We start from the raw sequence: 21746 nt of genomic DNA on the forward strand, positions 1-21746 counted from the left end.
TTTTTTTTTTTTTCCTTTTCAGAAGCTTTTAAGACTGGGGCACCCGGCGTACCTATAGTGCCGTCATCCCGGCCGTATAAGTCTCCGCTGTAGGAGCCACGGCCAAGTCTGCCCTCCGCCCCAGCACCTCCTGGAGAGGGTCCCCGTGTGACCCCGGCGCTCCAGTCCCGAGCAGCGTGGTCTCCTCTGGTGCTGGGTCCTGCTTGGGCCTCTGGGCGCGGCGGCGCGCGCGCGCCCTGGTGGTTCCTGGCAGCCGCCGTCGGCGTGCGTGCGGGACGCGCTTACGTCACGACGCAGGACGCCGGCGCCCCGAGATGACGTCACGCGCTGGGGCCTGTGAGTAGGATATCCTGCGGCCTTGCCGGCAGCATCCGGGCCTCGGCCTGTCGGGGGTGGGGTTCCACACACACGGGAGGGTGTGCCGCATCAGCGCCGCGGCAGGGGGCGGAGCCAGCCGGTCTTCTATCAGCAGGTGCCAGGAATAAAAGCTGGATTCTGTCGCTGAGGCAGTGTACATCCAGGAGAGCTTGCTGCTAGTACAGGTGTACTCAGCCACTGTTTGGTGGTTGTTTTCTCTTTACAAACTCCCAAAAGTTCCAATAAGAGGAATATCATGGAGTCACAAGGCGCTGAACAATCGGATAATCCTCAACCTGAGACCATTGCGGTATGGTGTGGGTAAGAGGGGTTCCCCCCAATGAAGTCTTGTTTCTTATTAGAGTCTAAATAGGTTTTTTTTCTCTCTCTCTCTCTGTATATTAATCTAGGAGGTTGCTAAAGCCAGGGCTAAACCTAGGGATTGCCCTATATGTAAGAAGAGACTAAGTAGTTCCTACACAAAGACCTTATGTGGGGGCTGCATGAATAGAGTGCTGGATGACCAGGGACCAGCATTCTTGAGAAGTATGAAGGGATTAATTAAAAGGCAGATTCGGGTAGGTGTGTTAATTCCTATTTTTATCTTTTAAAAAGAAAAAGAGAGAGAGAAGAGAATATTTTATAGTACATTTTTTTCTGTGTATTTCAGGCCTCTCTCCCTTCCACATCCACTTCTACTCCCCCTGCAGTAGATCCCGTGGTGGAGATCCCTCCTAGGGAGATCCCAGGTCCTAGTGGGGAGGCTCCGAATATTCCCTATGAGGAGGTGGAGGATGAGGAGGAGGAAGAGGCTGAAGGGGATGAACAGCTATCTGGCCTGGAGGAACCAGGAGAGCTTTCACAGACCATAGAAACCCAGGGGGAAGATACGGCAAAAAAGCTCATGCCAGTTGAACTGGTGGACAATATTGTAAAGGCTGTCAGGCAGACCATGGCCATAGAAGACAATCCACAGCCTAAGTCCATTCAGGACATTATGTTCGAGGGTCTGGCCCCCAGACAACGTCCAGTCTTTCCTATACATCAGAGTCTAAAGACATTGATTACAAACGAATGGGCTCGCCCGGATAGAAAGTTCTTTGTTCCTCGGGCTGTAAGTTCCACAGACTGTGGGTCTCTCCTTTTTTATACAAAGGATACCTTATATTATTCCTTGTACTTATTTGAATTTTTTCCTTTCTTAGTATAAGAGAAAATATCCGTTTAATGCTGAGGAGATATCAACGTGGGAATCAGCACCTAAGATTGATCCTCCGGTGGCAAAATTAACAAGGAAAGATGCTTTGCCCTTTGAGGATTCCGCATCCATGAAGGACCCTATGGATAAAAGGGCAGAGGTCTATTTAAGGAAGAATTGGGAAGCAACTACTGCCACTTTTAAACCTCTCGTAGCTACTACCTCGGTAGCAAGGGCTACAGAAATCTGGGTGGCACAACTAAAGGAACAGATTAGATCGGGGGCCACTACAGAGGAATTGCTGAGCAAGTTTCCCATCATAGAGGGTTCGGTTTCCTTCATGGCAGAGGCCTCTGCGGATGCTTTAAGATTGTCGGCCAGGTCGGCAGCCCTTTCTAATTCTGCGAGGAGGACCCTATGGCTTAGGGACTGGAAGGGAGATGTCACATCCAGAGCTAAGCTCTGTGCGGTCCCTTGTGAGGGCAATCTTTTATTTGGCTCGGCCTTAGAGAAGGTACTAGAGAAGGCCTCAGATAAGAAAAAGAGCTTCCCACTAGTCTCTACACAAGCAACCAGGCCTTCCAGAGGTAGAGGCAGAAGAGGCAGAGGTGGCACCCAAGTAGGAAGAAAGGACTGGAGGCCCCCTAAAAAAGGTAGAGGTCTTATGTTTTCAGGAGGGGATACCTCTAAGAAACAATCACAATGACGCCAGATTCCTGTGGGAGGGCGATTACAATTTTTTTGTTCAGAATGGTTTGCGATTTCCAACAGTTCTTTTGTGTGTGACATAATAAAGTCTGGACTTAAGATTTCTTTTTTGTCCTCCCCAGGAGAAAGATTTATTATTACTAATGTTACCTCTAATCCCGAGAAACATACGGCCATGGTGACGGAGGTCAGGTCATTAATAGATAAGCGGGTCCTTGTTCCGGTACCGGAGGACCAGAAAGGTAGAGGGTTTTATTCGACCCTCTTCTTGGTTAAGAAGCCCAATGGCTCCTTTCGGACCATTATCAACCTCAAACCCCTTAACCAAGCTCTCTCCTACGAAAAATTTAGAATGGAGTCCATCTCCACGGCTATTCTAAACTTATCCCATAATTGCTATATGGCCACGATTGATCTTCGGGACGCGTATTACCACATCCCCGTTCATCCAGATCACCAAAAATTCCTGAGAGTAGCAGTGAATATAGAGGGATCGGTGTTTCACTATCAGTACACGGCCATGCCATTTGGTATTTCCCAGGCACCTAGGATTTTCACCAAAGTTATGGCTGAGGTGATGGCCCATGTCAGGGAGAGAGACATTATTATTATCCCATACCTTGACGATTTCTTTTGGTCGGTGAGTCCATGGCCTCAGTGACAGCAGACATCTCCATAGTGGAAGAGGTGTTCTCTAGGCTAGGATGGGAAGTAAATGATGAAAAGTCTAATAAGACCCCATCACAGTATTGTAAATTCCTTGGAATATGCCTAGATTCGGTTTCTCAAAGATCCTTTCTGCCTGAAAATAAGATACTGTCGGTCATCCAAAGGGTCCAGGAACTAATAGACCACCCGGAAGTCGCTATTAGGGGAGCAATGTCAGTGTTGGGACTTTTTACCTCCTGCATCCCGGCAGTTCAGTGGGCCCAGTATCATTTAAGGACCTTACAATTACAAATATTAGAGGTATGGAATAGAGAGACTGACAATCTAGACGATGTGTTTGTTTTATCTCCACAGACTCTCAGGTCGCTATCCTGGTGGACAGAAAGAAACAACTTGAACAGGGGTATACCTTGGAACATACGAGAGTTACTAACGATAACTACAGACGCAAGCCCATACGGTTGGGGGGCTCACTCAGAATCACTAGTTCTTCAAGGGGTATGGAACCCGGAGCACTCCAGACAGTCACAAAATGTGAGAGAACTAAGGGCAGTGTTTCTGGCACTATCACAGGCACTTCCAGTCATCAAGGGAAGAAATGTGAGAATCCTCACGGACAATGCGACAGCAGTAGCCTACCTAAACCACCAGGGGGGCACCAGGTCAGTGGAACTAATGAGGATTTCCCACTTTATATTCAGGCTGGCAGAACTTCACCTTCTCTCCCTCTCAGCTCTACATCTCAAGGGGGTAGACAACTGCAGAGCGGACTTCCTGAGCCGACATCAGCTGCACCAGGGGGAGTGGGAGTTAAATCAGGAAGTATTCCAGCAGATTTGCCTTCTATGGGGCTATCCACAGATAGACCTGTTCGCCTCCCGTCAGAACAAGAAGACCAAAGTATTCTATTCCCTATGCCAGTCGGACAAGCCACTAGCGCTGGACGCGCTTGCACAATCATGGCAGAGGGGTCTACTCTACGCCTTCCCGCCTATTCGACTCCTACCACGAGTCATCAGGAAGATCAGGCAGGACAAGGCACATATAATATTAATTGCTCCATTTTGGCCCAGAAGGGTATGGTTCACTTGGCTCCGCAAGATGTCTCTAGCGGATCCCTGGGTTCTACCAGAACGAACGGATCTCCTGAACCAGGGCCCAGTATACCATCCAGGAATCGGGAGCCTCCATCTGACAGCCTGGCTTTTGAGAGGCAGTTACTGAGAGACCGTGGACTCTCGGACGAGGTAATATCTACTATGCTGGCTAGCAGGAAAAAGGTCACTTCGGACATTTACTTCAGAACCTGGAGGACCTTTCTCCGATTCGTTGGTCATCCCGTTAACGTCCTGGAACCACCCAACATCCCTCTGGTTCTAGATTTCCTACAAGAAGGTCTCAAAAAGCACCTCAGGCCAAGTACTATCAAGGTACAAATTTCTGCCCTCAGTGTACTGTACGACTTTAAGCTGGCAGAGCATCCTTGGGTCAAGCGCTTTGTTAACGCAGCAGTAAGGCTCCACCCGTCAGTGAGAAACAAGCTGCCGCCATGGGATTTAAATCTGGTGCTCTCAGGACTAACAACATCCCCCTTCGAGCCAATTGCAGAGATACAGATCAGATTTCTTTCCTGGAAAGTGGCATTCCTTCTAGCAATCACTTCCGCTAGAAGAGTTGGAGAGATCAGAGCTTTCTCCATCACTCAGCCCTACATGGTTATTAGAGATGATAGAATCACACTCTCCCCTGATCCGGCCTTCCTTCCTAAGGTAGTATCAGAATTTCACAGATCTCAAGAGGTTATCCTTCCTTCCTTTTGTGTAGATGCATCTAACGATATGGAGGCTTTATTTCACACGTTAGACGTTAGGCGTGCTATAATACACTACCTTGAAGTTACCAGGGAATGGAGGATAGATAACAATATCCTGATAGCTTTCCAGGGGAAGAATAGAGGTAGGGCAGCCTCTTCACAGACGATATCTAGGTGGATTAGACAGGCCATCAAGGAATGCTATAGAAGTGGTAATAAGGAACTTCCTACTTCTATAACAGCACACTCTACTAGAGCAGTCTCTACTTCATGGGCTGAGAGGGCCGCAGTGTCTATAGAAGAGATATGTAGAGCAGCTACCTGGAGTTCCCCGCATACATTCTTCAGACATTATAGGTTGCAGCTCTCTCCTTCGGAGGATCTTAGCTTTGGCCGTAGAGTCCTACAGGCGGTAGTCCCTCCCTAGGCGGATATTCCTAGTCTACTCTCCAGGGGTGCCGTCATAGGGCGAGAGGAGAAAATATAAAATTACTAACCGGTAATTTCTTTTCTTTGAGCCTATGACGGCACCCCGCCTATACCCACCCATTATAAGTTATTACACTTAATTTAGTTTATGCACATAGAAAGATAGTTATATATTCTAAGATACTTTCACTTGCCTAGCACACATGTGTTACACTTGTTGCTGTGTGTCCTTTTCTACATGTATGTTTGTTAAGCCTTCGCTCCTAGGTTCTTGCTAACAGACTGGCGTGAGTGGGGCGAGATGCTTCTTTTAAAGGTCCAGTGGTCCTGTTTCCTGTCCAATGGGAGGAGGTGGTCCTCTCCAGGGGTGCCGTCATAGGCTCAAAGAAAAGAAATTACCGGTTAGTAATTTTATATTTTTTTTTTATGATAAATAATGCGTCAAAAAATCTGCAATCCTGTTGCATTTTTCGTCTACCTCTACCCGTCACCGAACGGGAATATTATTGTTATAGCCGAATAGATTGGACAATTGCATGCTACGATATATAATAGTATTCAATTTTTTAATGTGCTTTATACATAAAATGGTAAAGAGGGGGGGCTATGTCATTTATGGCATAGGCTGTATCCCAGTTTTCTAGGCGTTCCTTAGGCTGTATCCACCCGCTGCACGGAGCCGGCAGACAGCGGGAGTCAGATGCCGAGATTTCTGGTTTGTACAAACCAGAAATCCGTTAGGTTCGCTCATCTCTAGTCATAGGCTGTACATTTTAAATTAGATTTTGCAGCAGAAGCAACATGGTAGATTACCGGACAAACCTTTTATACAGGTAGATCATCAACTGCACATCGGCTTCTGTAAATTGGTGACGTGTGGCAACTCTGATGCATTTAATCGGCCAGTGATTGTTCCTGTCGATCAGCGACAAGATTCAGCCTTGTTAAGGCTTTGCAAACTAGCGCCGATCAGCGAGATCAGTCAGAGGCAGCCTGCACGTTTGCCCATGTAAAAGAGCCCCAAGGATACTCTTCCATCTAAAATACCTTTAATAATTCTTGCCCCCATACCTTTTCAAATTTTACCACCTCCAAAACTGGCAGCTAAGTAGTTAAAGAGAATGCCTTCTGGAGGAATTAGCCAGGAACCTACAACCAAGCGCTAAATTCCCCTGCAGCGCCACTGCTAGGAGAATGCTTTAGAAAATTTGCTCTATAGTTCACAGTGTAAGGTATGGGAAGCCATTCCACACAGTTTTCTCACGGATTCTGATGCGGAATCTGTGTGGGAAAAAAGTCTAGGCAACATGGCTAGATCCTCCTATAGTGTATTCGAAAGAGTTGTATATGGAGTTTATGTGTCACTTTATTTTCACCCAGAATAATGGTAACATACCAGGAACATAAACATCTCCCTTATCTATGGACCTTACGTGTTGTCTTGCACCTGGTTAATGCCTCACTAAAAACAAAGTACTGGAAAATACGGCATTGTTGGCAGCAATCGCGAAGCACATGTGATATGCACGGCCAATCGAGATTCTGCATCTCTCAGCCTCTGGACAAATATTGAAGTGTTTGTTTGGCTGTGTTTGGAGTGAGGGGTTGTGGATGCACAGCTGTTCACGGGTAGAGGAAAAAAAGATAATGGATCCTCAGGCAGGGGGGAAAAAATTTCGGCACACAGACCAAACACAAACATTGGCGTATCCATTACTATTCTGGAAACAAAGCAGCTGTAACTAGCCGTAAACATTGGGGTAAGAATTCCAATACCAATGGGGTCTTATGTTCCATATAAAAAACTTATTTGGGTTTTAAAATGAATGGCTTATCCTCAGGATCCTCAGGACCAACCTCACAACCCCAGTTTTAAGCAGTCAAGATACTTGTGGGCATCTTCAAGTAAAGTCGTCTTTTACTTGGGAGTTGTCCAATTTTAAAGCCAGAATAACAAAAAATAAAATAAATAAAATTTGGTGTATAGTTCGAATAAAAAAAAAAGAAATAAAAACTTTCCATATGTGTGCAGGCAATGGTCTACTAATCATTTGTATGACGTTGATGGCATCTTTTAAGCTGACCATAAAATCATTGTTAATCGTTCGCTAAATGTACACATCGTTCATTCTTTTGCTGTGATCAGATGGAGTAAATTATGATAGTAACGATCGTAATTAACTAACTATCATTCTGTGTGTTATGGTGAACGATTTCAGGTTGTTCCCAAAAGCGCTCCTTCGTTGCAATCGTTTATCGTCAAAAAAAAAATAAAATTGCTTCATCTAATAGGACCCTAAGGGTCCCTTTCAGACAATCTTTGGCTGTCCGCAGTGCTTTCAGATGGCACAACTAATCAACCGGCCAGGCTGCACAAATGATCACTGTATTGTTTGTTTGGCCATTTAATTATAGCCATGTAGCCATCACCTGTTTACACATAAAGATGTGCAGATGGAAAACGATGATTTTAAGGCAAGCTAAAAAGATGACGGCTGATCGCTGGCTTTTTTATGCCGATAATCAGCCTGCGTAAAAGCATCCTAAAATTACATGACTAGAGAAGAGCAAATTTACAGAAGAAACGAAGTGGAGCGCTTCATTCCTATCTGTATTCTGCTCATTGGGCTGTGGGGCTCTGAAGTGTGCTGCTCGTCCCGCTCCTCCGCAGGTGCTGGAAAAAGATGGATCAAGTCCTGGGAAACTGGAAGAAGTTTTCTAGGACATGATCCATCCTTTCCCAGCACCTGGGGAGGAGCGGCACGGAGCAGAGCAGCAAACTTCAGAGCCCGCAAAGCGCTCTGCTTTGTTCCTACTGTAAATTCGATCACCCCTGTACATGACCAAACTTTGTATCATTGCTAAATAAGCTCAGTGCTTGGTAAAATATTTCCCCCCTATCATTACATATAGGTCTCACCAAATGGTTTCTAAGAACAAAAGGGGAAAAGTTTCCCATTGAAGAGACTGTCATTAAAGAGTTTCTACGCCTTGGCCAGCTTGGATCCACTGCACCTGCAGCCATAAGAAGAATAAATTCTGTGTATGAGCACTTTATTTTTCACTGAGTATCATTCTCCAGATGAGGGCGCACCAATGTATTATAAAGTTTATTATCATGTCCCTGTTCTATGAGTCTAAAGGGAACCTGTCACAATAAAAAAAGGCAGTCTTAGGGTTCCTTTACACAGCCAGATTTATCTGACAGATTTTTGAAGCCAAAGCCAAGAATGGATTTGAAAAGAGGAGAAATCTCAGTCTTTCCTTTTTGGCCTGTTCGCTTTTTATAGTCTGTTCCTGGCTTTGGCTTCAAAAATCTGATAAATAAGTCTGTGTAAGGGCACCCTAAGCTAAAGGCATCACCTTACATAGAACAGGAGGAGCTGGTTGATATCTACAGCTCTTAAAACAATAAGCAGACCACTCCAATCAGCTTCTCCACGTGTATGGCGGCCATTCTATTCCAGTGCTGGTTAAGCAGGGTGGGGAGGAGGGGCAGAGAGGTTGTACCAGCCTAATGCATACACAATCTAAGCCCCGGCCGTTGGGCACAGGGCTGCAAGTTTAAAAGTTGTTTTTTTAGAACAATAACTGCATCACCTGCCAAACAAACCTCAGGACAGATCTTAGATTAAAAGCAGCTATCCGAAGGTACAAGTGGTTTTGGGGGGGGGTCAGATTGTGGGTACAGAGTCGCTTTAAACTCCATCCCAGACACACCACATTCTACTTTGATGATCACCTAAAACCAGTCTTATTTTATGAGAAATACCCTAAAACCCCACTCCTGTGTTCATCACTACATTTTTAAACTGCTGACAGGTGAACATTTGCTGTTTTTTCGACTGATCACCATATCTGTCTAATTCTGTGTAATAGGGCCTTAAAGGGGTTATCCAGTGCTACAAAAACATGGCCACTTTCTTTCCGAGACAACACGACTCTTGTCTCCAGTTGAGGTGCGGTTTGCGGCAAAACCCTGCCCAAGCTGTAAACAAGAGTGGACATGTGTCATGGTCAGCCCAATCCCCAGACCTGAACACTCATTGAAAACCTCTGGAACTAAAAGAAAGAAGAATGGGCACAAGGAGCAGAATAAAGTTATTCAAGTACAATGTGAAAGACTGGTGGAAAGCATGCCAAGATGTATGAAAGCTGGGATTAAAGGGGTTATCCAGGATTTAAAAAGCATGGCTAGTTTCATATAGAGACAGCACCACGCTTGTCTCCAGTTCAGGTGTGGTTTGTAATTACTCTCCATTAACTTTAATAGACAAAACCAACACCAAAACTGGAGACAAGAGTGGTGCTGTCTCTGGAAGAAAGTGGCTATGTTTTTCTAACGCTGGATAACCCCTTTAAAGTGTAACTACCATTTTTAAAGGGAACCTGTCACCCCCCGTACCGGGGTGACAGGTTCCCGACCCCCCGTTAGAGACCCCTATACTTACCTCATCCCGCCGGGTCCCGCTTCTGGATTCGGTCGGGTCCCGGAGATCTCAGCCGCTGCAGCCCGGCGCGCGCGCTGAGAGAGGAGTCCAACACCCATAGAGAATGACAGGAGAGTCCAGCGCTCCGTCATTCTCTATTGGTGTTGGACTCATCTGTCAGCGCGCGCGCCAGGCTGCAGCGGCTGAGATCTCCGGGACCCGACCGAATCCAGAAGTGGGACCCGGCGGGATGAGGTAAGTATAGGGGTCTCTAACGGGGGTCGGGAGCCTGTCACCCCGGCACGGGGGGTGACAGGTTCCCTTTAAACACTTCTGACATGTCAGAAGTGCGTATCAGTCCCCGCTAAAGGAAGGTATATTCCGAAGATTGTTGTATTAGCAGGCTAAAGAATTCATCTCCCTGTAGCAGAGATGAAGGGTCAGAGGGTGTGCTCCCACTCACCTGCCCCTTCGTTCTAGTGATCAGCGGGGTTCTCAGCAGCCGGGCACCGACCGATATGCACTTCTGACATGTCAGAAGTTTTTAAAAATGGTAGTTAACCTTTAAGAATCCAACAGATATTAATTTTAAGTTGAAATATTATCTTTGACATAGTATGCTGTTCTGCAATCTATTATCTACATCCAGACCCTTCTCTACAAATTCCACTCCCCCTAGGACATATGATGACCACCAAAAGGATCAAAGCCAGAGATTCAAATGGGGGCAACAGGTCAGCCAGGCTAGGTTAATACCAGGGGGTCACGTCAGGTCTGAATCATCAGACAAGGCAGAATACCAGGACAGGATACCAGGAAAGCTGAGTGCAAGGAAAGCTAGTGATGATTGACAGCTTGTTGTCTAGGCTACCAACCACTCCTCTGCTCTAAAATCAGTGGTCAGACGAAGAAAATAAAATAAAAATTATATATATATATATATATATACACACACACACACACACTACCGTTCAAAAGTTTGGGGTCACATTGAAATGTCCTTATTTTTGAAGGAAAAGCACTGTACTTTTCAATGAACATAACTTTAAATTAGTCCTAACTTCAAACAAATACACTCTATACATTGCTAATGTGGTAAATGACTATTCTAGCTGCAAATGTCTGGTTTTTGGTGCAAAATCTACATAGGTGTATAGAGGACCATTTCCAGCAACTATCACTCCAGTGTTCTAATGGTACAATGTGTTTGCTCATTGGCTCAGAAGGCTAACTGATGATTAGAAAACCCTTGTGCAATCATGTTCACACAGCTGAAAACAGTCTAGCTCGTTACAGAAGCTACAAAACTGACCTTCCTTTAAGCAGATTGTGTTTCTGGAGCATCACATTTGTGGGGTCAATTAAATGCTCAAAATGGCCAGAAAAAGAATACTTTCATCTGAAACTTGACAGTCTATTCTTGTTCTTAGAAATGAAGGCTATTCCATGCGAGAAATTGCTAAGAAATTGAAAGTTTCCTACAACGGTGTGTACTACTCCCTTCAGAGGACAGCACAAACAGGCTCTAACCAGAGTAGAAAAAGAAGTGGGAGGCCGCGTTGCACAACTAAGCAAGAAGATAAGCACATTAGAGTCTCTAGTTTGAGAAACAGACGCCTCACAGTTCCCCAACTGGCATCTTCATTAAATAGTACCCGCAACACCAGTGTCAACATCTACAGTGAAGAGGCGGCTGCGGGATTTTGGGCTTCAGGGCAGAGTGGCAAAGAAAAAGCCATATCTGAGACTGGCCAATAAAAGAAAAAGATTAAGATGGGCAAAAGAACACAGACATTGGACAGAGGAAGACTGGAAAAAAGTGTTGTGGATGGATGAATCCAAGTTTGAGGTGTTTGGATCACAAAGAAGAACGTTTGTGAGACGCAGAACAAATGAAAAGATGCTGGAAGAATGCCTGACGCCATCTGTTAAGCATGGTGGAGGTAATGTGATGGTCTGGGGTTGCTTTGGTGCTGGTAAGGTGGGAGACTTGTACAGGGTAAAAGGGATTCTGAATAAGGAAGGCTATCACTCTGCACCGCCATGCCATACCCAGTGGACAGCGCTTGCTTGGAGCCAATTTCATCCTACAACAGGACAATGACCCTAAACACCCCTCCAAATTGTGCAAGAACTATTTACAGCAGAAGCAGCAGCTGGTATTCTATCATAGGTAATGGAGTGGCCAGCGCAGTCACCAGATCACCACCCCATTGAGCTGTTGTGGGAGCAGCTGGACCGTATGGTACGCCAGAAGTGCCCATCCAACCAATCCAACTTGTGGGAACTGCTTCTAGAAGCGTGGGGTGCAATGTCTCCAGCTTACCTCAACAGATTAATAGCTAGAATGCCAAAGGTGTGCAATGCTGGAATTGCTGCAAAAGGAGGATTCTTTGATGAAAGCAAAGTTTGATGTAAAAACAATGTTATTTTAAATACAAATCATTATTTCTAACCTTGTCAATGTCTTGACTCTATTTTCTATTCATTTCACAACGTATGGTGGTGAATAAGTGTGACTTTTCATGGAAAACACAAAATTGTTTGGGTGACCCCAAACTTTTGAACGGTAGTGTATGTATATAATATAATATAATATATATATATATATATATATATATATATATATATATATATATATATATATTCTCTCACAGTCTGAGCACTGATTTTAGAGCAGAGCAGTAACCTAGACAACGAGCTGTCAAAAATTAAAGGAAAAGAGCAGCATAGCAGGAGGAGGCAAGTTTGCTAAATAGATAGATTTTCTAGAGATCAGCACAACTGGAGCATGCTCGAGTCTGATCGTTTGCCATTTGAATACCGGCGGCTGAAGGAGTTGGATGCATGCTCATCTCTAGTATTTACATACATTTCATTTATGTTGAGTTGAGATTGGGAACTCCCTCTATTAGTAGAACAGGCTGCTTTCTTCTAAAACACTGCTACATCTGTCCATAGTTTATTTGCTCACTCCTCTTTACTTGAATGGCACAGACCTGCAATACTAGAAAGAAAACCATGGACAAGTGTGTTGCTCTCTTTCTCGAAGATAGCAGCCATCATTTTCTAATCAGGTATAATAAAGAATTACTGCCATTTATATATACTTTTGACATGTAGGGTAGCTTCACACACACCGTATCGCAGTGAATTATCTGCTGCGGATACGCAGCAGATTTGATGTAAAAAACTGAACACAGCATCAAATCTGCACCATCCAATCTGCTGCTGATCTGCTGCGCATCGGTTGTGTGTGTTAGCACCCGTAACAAGTTTTGGCTGGTCAGGGTCTCAGTGCTGAGGATCTAGATATAGGTGGGAGCAGTGGCGTCGCTAGGCAGTTTTATTCGGGGCTCAAGCCCCGAATAAAATGCCTGCTGCCCCGGATCTCTTCTGCCCCGCTCTTGCGAGCCAGATGCGGCTCTTTTGATGGCCGCATCTGGCTCGCAGATTGCAGCTGCTGCTGTCCTCCTTACCTACTGGCCGCCCGCAGCGCCCGGACACGCTCCTCCATCCAATCAGCAGAAACCGGGAGTGTGGGGCCGCTGCGGTGGGCCGTGGTGCACGCATCCAACTAACGTGTGCGCCACGGCCCACCGCAGCGGCCCCACGCTCCCGCTCTGAGCTGATTGAGTTGTAGGAGCACCTCCGGCCGCTACGGTAGGTGAGGCGGACAGCAGCAGCCGCGATCTAGAAGGAGGTGAGCAGGCACGGGGGGAGAGAAACGGGCGAGAAGCACAGGGGGAAAGAGAAACGGGCGAGAAGCAAGGGGGGAAGAGAAACGGGAGAAAAGCATGGGGGAGAGAAAGAGGGGAGAAAAGCATGGGGGAGAGAAAGAGGGGAGAAAAGCATGGGGGAGAGAAAGGGGAGAAAAGCATGGGGGAGAGAAACAGGGGAGAAAAGCATGGAGGAGAGAAACAGGGGAGAAAAGCATGGAGGAGAAAAGCATGGGGGAGAGAAACAGGGGAGAAAAGCATGGGGGAGAGAAACAGGGGAGAAAAGCATGGAGGAGAGAAACGGGAGAAAAGCATGACGGGAGAAAAGCATGGGGGAGAGAAACAGGGGAGAAAAGCATGGGGGAGAGAAACAGGGGAAGAGAAAGAGGGGAGAAAAGCACGGAGGAGAGAAACAGGGGAGAAAAGCATGGGGGAGAGAAACAGGGGAGAAAAGCATGGGGGAGAGAAACAGGGGAGAAAAGCATGGGGGAGAGAAACAGGGGAGAAAAGCATGGGGGCGAGAAACGGGAGAAAGTAACAGAGGAGTGAAATGGGGGAGAGAAACAGGAGAGATAACCATGGGGGAGAAAAGCATGGGGGAGAGAAACAGGGGAGAAAAGCATGGAGGAAAAAAGCATGGGGGAGAGAAACAGGGGAGAAAAGCATGGAGGAGAAAAGCATGGGGGAGAGAAACAGGGGAGAAAGCATGGGGGAGAGAAAGAGGGGAGAAAGCATGGTAGAGAGAAAAATGGGGGAGAGAAACAGGGGAGATAAGCATGGGGGAGAGAAAAATGGGGGAGATAAACAGGGGAGAAAAGCATGGGGGAGAGAAATGGGAGAAAAGCATGGGGGAGAGAAAGGGGAGAAAAGCATGGGGGAGAGAAACAGGGGAGAAAGCATGGGGGAGAGAAACAGGGGAGAAAGCATGGTAGAGAGAAAAATGGGGGAGAGAAACAGGGGAGATAAGCATGGGGGAGAGAAAAATGGGGGAGATAAACAGGGGAGAAAAGCATGGGGGAGATAAACAGGGGAGAAAAGCATGGGGGAGAGAAACAGGGGAGAAAAGCATGGGGGAGAGAAATGGGAGAAAAGCATGGGGGAGAGAAAGGGGAGAAAAGTATGGGGGAGAGAAAGGGGAGAAAAGCATGGGGGAGAGAAACTCAGAGGGCCCGGGCCCCGGATGTTTTAGGACCCTAGCAACGCCCCTGGGTGGGAGAAGCACGCCAGGATTTTATAATGTACCTAGGGCTCTGTGAATTAATGCAGAACCCTACATCATAAACCCTAAGGGTGGGTTCACACTGAGGAATTCGACGAATTGAAGCAGAAAGTTTTCTGCTTGAAATTCCTCACCTATTCAGCTCTGACAGAATAGGAGCAGAATTTGAGCGGAATTCAAGCAAAATTTCAAGCAGAATTAAAGCCCCATTGACTTCTATAGGATTCCTCTAGCGGAATCCGCCCAAAGAATTGACGTGTCAATTCTTCAGGCGGAAAGCAGATCCGCGGCAGAATTTTCAGCGCGAAAATTCTGCTGTGTGAACAAATAAGCATAAAGCCCATTAAAGCCAATGTACATTCACAATGTTCATTCTTTACAGGTGGAATTCCGTGCACATTTTTCAGCGGAATCTGCCTGAAAATCTGCGAGAATTCCTCAGTGTGAACCCACCCTAACTATGACTACAATGAGAATTTTAGACCAGGTTTTAAATCTAATAAACTCAGAGGTATATTTTCCCAACCCCAAAGAACCATCTCTTCACAGTACTAAAACACACATTAATAAGCTTTATAACCTGATATATGACCAGAAATTCTCTTATAATTTCCCGATACCACTATGCAAAGATGGGTGATGCAGAACATGCAAAAAATTTTAGTTTTTTGCCTTTTATTGCATATTCATACTAAAACTAATCTGATACAAGAACATTACATTGAGAGCTACATTACAGTATATAATATGGAGGATTATACTCAATATTCTGCAGCAGTAGAAGCCAAGCATAGTTACTGGGTTATGGGGCATTCAGAAGCGGTGTTCAAATGAGAAAATGTTTTTGTAATATTGGGTTTTAGTCTCTAGAATCTTGTGTTTTATAGTAAGTTACTAAATAGGTATTCAAGACCTCAGCCCTTTCTTATTTGGTGATGCTAGAAATATAGGGACACCTTTCTGTTGAGATGATACAGACCAACTATATCACAGGTAAAACTTTTGAAGGGGTTGCTTGATTAAAACTTACTTGTCCCCTAGCCTGAAAAAGTAAGATTGCGGGGTGTCTGACCTCCATGCCCTACAGCGATCTCCAGATCGGCCCCTTTGTTTTGAATACAGATGTGGGTCGGCACATGACCCGTGGCTCTCTTGGGGGCCGATCTGGAGATTGCTGGGGGGCACAGAGATATCTGGCTATCCCGTGTTTTGAGACTCGTAACTCAGGCTCCACGGACTCTTTGTTTTGCATATTTAAATTTTTGGGGGCATCAGTGGAGACTCTTGATTGAGTACTTCATTGGAATTTTTTTCGCTGTTCTCCTTGAGTTCAGTGATTACTGTGTTTTGTTGGTTGATTTTTCATTGCCCCAACTAGCCAGAATCCTACCCCACACTGATGAGGGGCAAAAACCCCGAAACGGCTGTCTGTGGGTGGAAGCCTGCCTTTGCAAGCCCTTGTCATGATCGCAATACTCGCACCTTGAGTTAGACATTGACAAAAGGGGCCACCCTGTTGTTTCCCTGTCTATGTTCCAATACTCGCAACCGAGTGGGACTTAAGGGGTTATTTATCAGGGTGGTGTGGTGCTCTCCCCATCATGGAGGCACCCCGTTGGCAACAGGCTAGAGATATCTGGCTATCCCGTGTTTTGAGACTCGTAACTGAGGCTCCACGGACTCTTGTTTTGCATGGGGGGCACAGAGGTCAGACTCCCCGACTTCTCTTATTTGTTCCCTATCCTGTAGATAAGTTTTAGTCCCCGGACTCTTCCCGGTCTGGAGAAGGAACTTGAGAGATGACAGGCCTGCTGAGCCATTCACAGACACAGATAAAGCTGCTGAATGGCTGAGCAGGCCTAGTCTCATCCCAAGTTCCTTCTCAAAACCAGGAAGAGTCGCTGGATCAGTCATCCAGTAGTACGGTGCTTCTCAATTCCAGTCCTCATGGCCACTGACAGGTCATGTTTTGAGAATTTCCTTAGTATTTCACAGGTGATATAATTATACTAATAGTCGTTTAGGTCTATGGGATATCCTCAACTCCTGACCTGTTGTGAGGCCTGAGGACTGGAATTGAGAAGCACTGCTCTATTACATGAGAAGAGGTATGTAATAGGGCCCTTACTCCCTCAGGGTATTGGTGTGTTGGGTGTGTTGAGACATCTCATTACAATGAAAGGCAAACTAGTAATAGGGCAATTATGTATTTAGCACACAACTGGAGATCGGAGATTATTACAGCACTAAAAATCATGTTGTCCTATCTGGAAACATGGCCATGATCCAGCATAGCATTTCCCAATGTGTTCTGCCTGGGTATGAGCCTACCTTTATTACTTTTTCTGTTAATACTATAATAGCACCATAGATAAAACATTTCCTTCCACCACCAATACAACTATTACTCTACAACATATGCTCCCACCTTCCTTTCTATTACAGTCTCAGCTGTTACAATGACTTATAGCCCTGATATCTATACCACTAGGTATACATAAACTGGGACCACTAGTTCATCTACCATGAACCATGGCTCATCTACCATGTACCAACATTACAACCAATGCAACACCAGCAGCTACTATACCCTCTGCTAATGGTTTCCCGTACCAAGCGGTACTACTGTTCCTTCTGCTGTCAGCACTCATGCTGCCAATTCCCTTATTACAGTCACTTATACCAGTCATGTTGTGGTGACCGCCGGATGATGTGGCGGTGGGACGGCCGGTCACTTGCTAGATGGAAGTGTGACGCCACTCCTTGGGGTGGATGGCTGAGATACAGACAGACCATAAGGGTTTTGTCACGTGACGCCAGTGCCTGGTGGGCAGATAGGTGTGATGGCATGCCTGCTGTTACAGAGTAAGGCCGGTTATACCCTTCTCCCATGTGGTCGGTGTCCTGTCGTATTGCTGCAGGGTCCCTTGGGATACTGAAGTCACAGGTGTTGTTGTCACGGATGGCTAAAACAGTGTAGTAACCCTCCCGGATAGTAGTAGGACCCGCCACCCACAGAAAGGGGAATGTCCCAAGGTTGTGGTGTATATGCTGTGCAGGTGGTGGTGGTGGTGAATAATCAGATTCCATTGATAACATTGACTTTGTTTACTACTTGTAAGTGTGCAGCAGGTAATACAACGAATCCTGAGATACACTTGATAAAGTTCCAATAAATACACAAATATAGAACCACCATATCTGTGTGATAAGTGCGGAGTAGGATGTAGTAGAGTTGGCAGAGTTGCACTGAGGTAGCGTAGCAGAGAGGAGGGTGCCGTGAGAGTCTCAACCCAAGTAGTAATGTGCTCTGCCAGGAGGTTGGAGTGCATAGAAGAACACTTGTAGAAGAAGAAGAAAAAACCTGTGTCTCTGTTTTGACCTTTCCTATAGTCTTCACACCACCTTATGCCCACTAGCTTTGGCGGAACCGTACCAATGGGTGACACAGGCCCCAGACCTAGTTAACTGGGATGAGCGGAATGGTCAGAGTTTTCCTGCACTGTGCGATGGAGTTAATAGACTTTTAGTAACTTTCTGTCCTGCACTGTAGTTACTTCTAGTCCTTGGCTTGGGTTAAGTTGATCTGTTGGCTAGTCCACTATTGAAGGGTTTGACAGGGCATCACACAGCATGTTTAATCCTTAAAGAAAGCGGTTGGTAAGGGGCTCTGTCCCGCGTCCTACCCATGCGGGGTACTGACTAAGACTGCAACTGTTGAGGGGACCTGGCAGAGGGCCAGGGCCCAGGTAGAACCACTGTGAAGAGCTATCTGAGCTGCGTCCTTTCTCCACCGAAGCTTAGCTAAGACTCCTCCTTCACCCAAGGGACTAACTTCCTAACCAGCGTGTAAGGTGCGCTGTGGTTGGGTGGAAAGAGTGCAACAGAAGAGGGGAAAGGAGGAAGGTGATAGGACAGAAGAAAGGAAAGATCCTACTGGCTAAAAGAATCTGGTACATATACATACAATAACCCTTTGAGATACTTCAGCCATGCAGCTTCCATCCTTTATGTACTTAATACAGCAACATCTAGTGGTAATCTTTAGTAATACAGTAGCTGCAATAAGACCACACAAAAGTATAGACTTTTACGAAGGGTGTGAATAGGAGCAACACCTGTAGTGTGACACCATTATGTCATCATCTCCACCTTCACTGAGTGAATTGGGCAATGTTGCATTTCCTCTCACCCCTCTAGCTGTTGCAAAACTACAATTCCCATCATGCCTGGACTTTTGCAACAGCTGGAGGGGCAAAGGTTCCCCATTTCTGCATTAGGGTGCGCAGTGGTTAGTAGGATACACTGGAGATTCCATGAATATGTCAAAGAAAACCCTTTTCGATATATTTTTGTTGGTGGATTCAGGTTCACTTTGCGAGGAACTACGGACTGGACAAGCTGGATCTTTTAAGATAGGAGTCAGAGGATCCCTGGAATTGCAGATCAGACTCCAATATGATTCCCCAATAACATGATAATTACTGGAGAGTTTATTGTTGTATATGAACTTATACAGTATTTACTGCTTTATGTGTAAGACACTGCTAGAGAACATATAACCAGGGGCGGTCTTGGCATTTCTGGGGCCCCAAGCGAAGTTATGTCTGGGCCCCCCCCCCCCCTCGACACGCGTTCCAAAACAATAGACCGCTGTGTGTTGCCCCCAGTAGTATATACCCCTTGTGCGCTACCGCCAGTAATATATACTCCTTCTGTGCTGCCCCCAATAGTATATACCCCTTGTGTCCTGCCCCCAGTAGTATATACCCCTTGTTTGCTTACCCCAGTAGTATATAGACCCCTGTGTGTTCCCCCAGTTATATATAGCCCCCCCGTGTGCTCCCCCACTTGGATATAGACCCCTGTGTGCTCCGCCAGTAGTTTATAAACCCCCTTTGTGGTTCCCCAAGTAGTATATAGACCCCTGTGTGCTCACCCAGTTATATATAGACCACCTGTGTGCCTCACAAGTAGAATATAGACCCCCTGTATGTTCCCCCAGTAGTATATAGACCCCCTGTGTGCCCCACCAGTAGTATATAGACCCCTGTGTGCTCCCCCAGTAGTATTTAGCCCCCCTGTGTGCTCCCCCACTTGGATATAGACCTCCTGTGTGCTCTCCAAGTTGTATATAGACCCCATTCTGCTGCCCCAAGTAGTATATAGACCCCCTGTGTGCTGCCCCCAGTAGTATATAGACCCCTCTGTGAACCCCCAGTAGTCTATAGCCCCCCTGTGTGCTCCCCCTGTTATATAGCCCCCCTGTGTGCTCCCCCCATTTATATAGACCCCTGATGTGCGCTCCCCCAGTTTAACAGACCCCTGTGTGCTCCCCCTCCCATATAGTATATAACACAATAAAACAAACACTTATACTCACCTGGGTCCGGGCGTCTTCTCTTCTCTTCACTCTTGTGGCCGCAGGAAGGGTTTTCCCTGTGATCACAAGAGGCCGCACAACCCTTTTCCTGGCGCCGATGCTCCAGTGATGTCACTGGAGCGCAGACACCACAAGGACAAAGCTGCCACTTGTGACCGCAGGGAAAACCCTTCCTGCGGCCACAAGAGTGACTGACAGGAAGGGAGCCAATGTCTCCCGCCCTGTCAGTGCTGCTGCATGTTACTATGAGCGCTCATTACGAGTGCTCATAGTTACAGTTCAGATGGCAGCAGCGAGCTGGACCCTGTCCAGCCATCTTGAGCACAAGAGCGGGGCGTGGGGGCCCCCCTGGATGTTGGGGGCCCCAAGCGATCGCTTGGGGTGCTTGGTGCCAAAGACCGCTACTGCATATAACTCACTGCTTACATATGTTAGAGATGAGCGAGTACTAAAGTGCTTGATACTCAAGATGAATATTTCCCGATGCTTGGGTGCTTGTTTCGAGTAACGAACCCCATTGAACTCAATGGGAAACTCGAGCATTTTTGCAGGGGACCAAAGCTCTGCACAGGGAAGGTTGTATGAAAACCTGGAAACCTCAGAAAATGATGGAAACAACATGGAAATGGAAAGGAAACAGCATGCATAGATGCCAGATCCCATCCAGCCAAGAGAATGTCAGCAACAGGACAAATTGACTACTGACAGCAGTTTTGGGGGTAGTAGTATAGAGTATCTGTGTAACTGGTGCTTTTTTTATTTTAAGGCACCACGTGCACAGGACACAGCACAGTGAGGATAGGTATAGCTGAACTACAGATCCCAGCCAGCCAAGGTAATGTCAGCAACAGGACAAATTGACTACTGCAATTGACAGCTGCACTACAAGTCCAAGCCAGCAGCCAAGAGTAGCAAAAAAATATATATGTTTTAAAAATTTTAATCCTTAGAAGGACTGTTGGGTTCTTGGTGTCAGATTCCTGCCTAACCGCACACTAATTCCCTGCCTAAGGGTGGGTTCATACGGAATTCTCGCGGACAATATCAGCGGAATCCCGTCGTGTGTCCGCGCGCACGCCTTTCCGCCGGCTCCATAGAGACCATTCTATGGGCCGGCATATTCCGCTATCCGCCGAAAGACATGTCACTTCTTTCGGCGGATACTGGAATATGCCGGCCCATTGAATTGTGTCTATGGAGCCGGCGGAAAGTCGCGCGGACATACTGCGGAATTCTGCAGACATTGTCCGCAAGAATTCCATAGTATGAACCCACCCTAACACTCTCCCTGACAAACAGCGACTCTCTCCCTGTGCTCATCCATCCTGCATCTGAAGCGAGCATTGCGGGACCTGATTCTTATATGCCCAGGTCATCTGATCTGGCCAGCCAATCGCTGCTATCGACATGTAGGGTTCCCACATGATGCTACGAGCTCCCAAAGACTCTCCTGCATGATGATTGGTTGAAAAAAAGCCACCAAACATGCAGGAAGAGGAAGATGCCATTGTCTTGAGTATCGCGAGATGCTAGTCCAAGTAACGAGCACCATCGAGTACCCTAATACTCGAACGAGTACCAAGCTCGGACAAGCATGCTGGCTCATCTCTACATATGATCCATGGTTTTTGATAAATGATGTGAATGCGTTCAGTTCTCAGTGTTCTGCCTTTACCAGATCGGATTCAGAGAACTGCACGTTGCACTGTTTGCATACTGATTGCTAAATATTAACCTCACGTTATAGGTGAATGTTGGCATTCCATGATATTTATTTCAGTAAAGTGGGAACAGCAGTCAAATGAGGCAAAGCTCGGCTCT

At 46.4% G+C, this 21746-nt stretch overlaps 2 protein-coding genes across 2 annotated transcripts in view; one reads left to right on the top strand and one right to left on the bottom strand.

Annotated features, from left to right (window-relative positions):
- The window catches only part of LOC138769495 (insulin-like growth factor III), a 33930-nt gene that overhangs the window by 8834 nt on the left and 3350 nt on the right, over positions 1–21746 (bottom strand). The window lies entirely within an intron of this gene.
- LOC138769716 (uncharacterized) lies at positions 1606–3767 on the top strand. The gene is made up of 3 exons (XM_069948349.1): positions 1606–2208; positions 3287–3532; positions 3634–3767. The coding sequence occupies exons 1-3, from the start codon at positions 1686–1688 to the stop codon at positions 3684–3686; spliced, it is 822 nt and encodes a 273-aa protein (XP_069804450.1). The 5' UTR covers positions 1606–1685; the 3' UTR covers positions 3687–3767.

This window comes from Dendropsophus ebraccatus, chromosome 12, assembly GCF_027789765.1.
Source record: "Dendropsophus ebraccatus isolate aDenEbr1 chromosome 12, aDenEbr1.pat, whole genome shotgun sequence".
NCBI classification, from domain to species: domain Eukaryota; kingdom Metazoa; phylum Chordata; class Amphibia; order Anura; family Hylidae; genus Dendropsophus; species Dendropsophus ebraccatus.

What these genes read in the sequence shown, in the direction of transcription:
- LOC138769716 (XM_069948349.1), top strand. Translation starts at nt 1,686, where the DNA reads ATGAAGGACCCTATGGATAAAAGGGCAGAGGTCTATTTAAGGAAGAAT. An exon ending in CTGGAGGCCCCCTAAAAAAG is followed by an intron (nt 2,209 to 3,286) that starts GTAGAGGTCTTA and finishes TTATCTCCACAG; the next exon opens with ACTCTCAGGTCGCTATCCTG. An exon ending in CAGTCATCAAGGGAAGAAAT is followed by an intron (nt 3,533 to 3,633) that starts GTGAGAATCCTC and finishes CTTTATATTCAG; the next exon opens with GCTGGCAGAACTTCACCTTC.